At 41.7% G+C, this 1,706-nt stretch overlaps 1 protein-coding gene across 2 annotated transcripts in view; it reads left to right on the forward strand.

Annotated features, from left to right (window-relative positions):
* Nucleotides 1-1,706, forward strand: part of spsb1 (splA/ryanodine receptor domain and SOCS box containing 1) — a 19,126-nt gene that overhangs the window by 12,343 nt on the left and 5,077 nt on the right. For both annotated transcript variants that reach the window (XM_016280132.1, XM_016280133.1), the window contains exon 2: nt 186-1,063. In XM_016280132.1, coding sequence (XP_016135618.1) covers nt 370-1,063 — 694 coding nt within the window. In that variant the 5' untranslated portion in view covers nt 186-369. The remainder of the gene's footprint in view (nt 1-185; nt 1,064-1,706) is intronic.

The following is a 1,706-nucleotide window of genomic DNA, read 5'->3' on the forward strand; positions in this document are numbered from 1 at the left end:
AAATGAAGTATTAATATATTCAATATTTGAGTTAATAATAATAATACTGTTTACTATATTATTATTATTATTATTATTATTATTATTATTATTGTGTTATGGGAAAAGGCAACAATGAAAACCATTAATCTGATCCCAGTTGTTTAACTGTGTGCCTCGTTTTTATCTCCCTTTATTCTTCTTAGGTGAGCTTAACTAGCAGCTGCTTTGACCTGGTTTCCCAGCAACCACTGGCATAAAAACAGCAGCCTTGGCCTCCTTATTGGTGGAGGGGCATAGGTGAAGGAGTGGACCCTGACTGCCCTCGATCTGTTATTTGCTTTGTTTTGTGACGAGGGGGAGTAAGGTGCTAATAAGACCACCCAGAGCATGGGGCAGAAGGTTCCGGGAGGCATAAAGACTGTGGACATGCGGGACCCGGCGTTTAGGCCTCTCAAGCTAGAGCTGCAGGCCCTAGACTACACCAAGCCCTCCCGCCTGGATATGTTGTTAGACATGCCATCAGCCTCACAGGAAGTCCAAGTTCAGCACTCGTGGAACAACGACGACCGGTCGCTAAACATCTTTGTTAAAGAGGACAATAAACTTATATTTCACCGGCACCCTGTAGCGCAGAGCACAGATGCTATCCGGGGCCGAGTGGGATACACACGGGGACTACATGTGTGGGAGATCAGCTGGGCCATGCGCCAGCGGGGCACCCATGCAGTTGTTGGGGTGTCGATGGGTGAAGCCCCGCTGCATTCTGTAGGATACACTGCACTTGTAGGAAACAATAGCGAGTCCTGGGGCTGGGACCTGGGACGTAACAAACTCTATCACGATGGCAAGAACCAGCCCAGTAGGACGTATCCAGCTTTTCTTGAGCCTGATGAAACCTTTATTGTCCCAGACTCGTTTTTGGTGGTCCTGGACATGGATGAGGGGACTTTAAGTTTTATCGTCGATGGACAGTATTTAGGGGTTGCTTTCAGAGGACTCAAAGGAAAGAAGCTATACCCTGTAGTGAGTGCTGTGTGGGGACACTGTGAAATCCGAATCCGGTACATCAATGGACTTGATCGTAAGTATCATCCTTTCTGCTTGTTTGAATGTGCCTGTCTGTTTCTCCATGGCTCCTCCAGTCGTCTCTTGAATAACAAGATTGGCGCTGTCGTTTGTTAAACATTGAAAGTGGCTGGAGCTAGTGTGTCTTGGGGAGGCTTTGTTTCTCATCTATTAATTTTGTGAAACCAGCTACATTTACCTGATAAAGACCATGACATCATTCATTATCTTCATGTCCTGCAAGCTAATCATTAAACTGCCCACTTAGCTCTACTCTTTCCTTATTACGTCTCGATCAGATTCCACTATTGCCTGTGGAGCATTTAAACTGACTTTTTTTGCTGATTTAAATCATTTTACAAGTTGTTGCATCCATTATTATAGAGAAATATCTGCTTCTATAACACAGTTGTAACACGTATATCAATCAGTTTTTTTCTGCTAGAGTTTGAGGTCATGTATTGCAATGGAAATGTATTTTATTATTATTATTTTGTAGTTTCTAATATGTTTTTAATAATAATAATAATTTTATTTAGAATTTTTCTATATATATATATATATACAGTGGGTACGGAAAGTATTCAGAGACCCCCTTACATTTTTCACTCTTTGTTATATTGCAGCCATTTGCTAAAATCATTGAAGTAAATTTTTTT

The sequence above is a fragment of the Sinocyclocheilus grahami genome, unplaced genomic scaffold (genome assembly GCF_001515645.1).
Source record: "Sinocyclocheilus grahami isolate Dianchi unplaced genomic scaffold, SAMN03320097.WGS_v1.1 scaffold137.1, whole genome shotgun sequence".
Taxonomy (NCBI): Eukaryota; Metazoa; Chordata; class Actinopteri; order Cypriniformes; family Cyprinidae; genus Sinocyclocheilus; species Sinocyclocheilus grahami.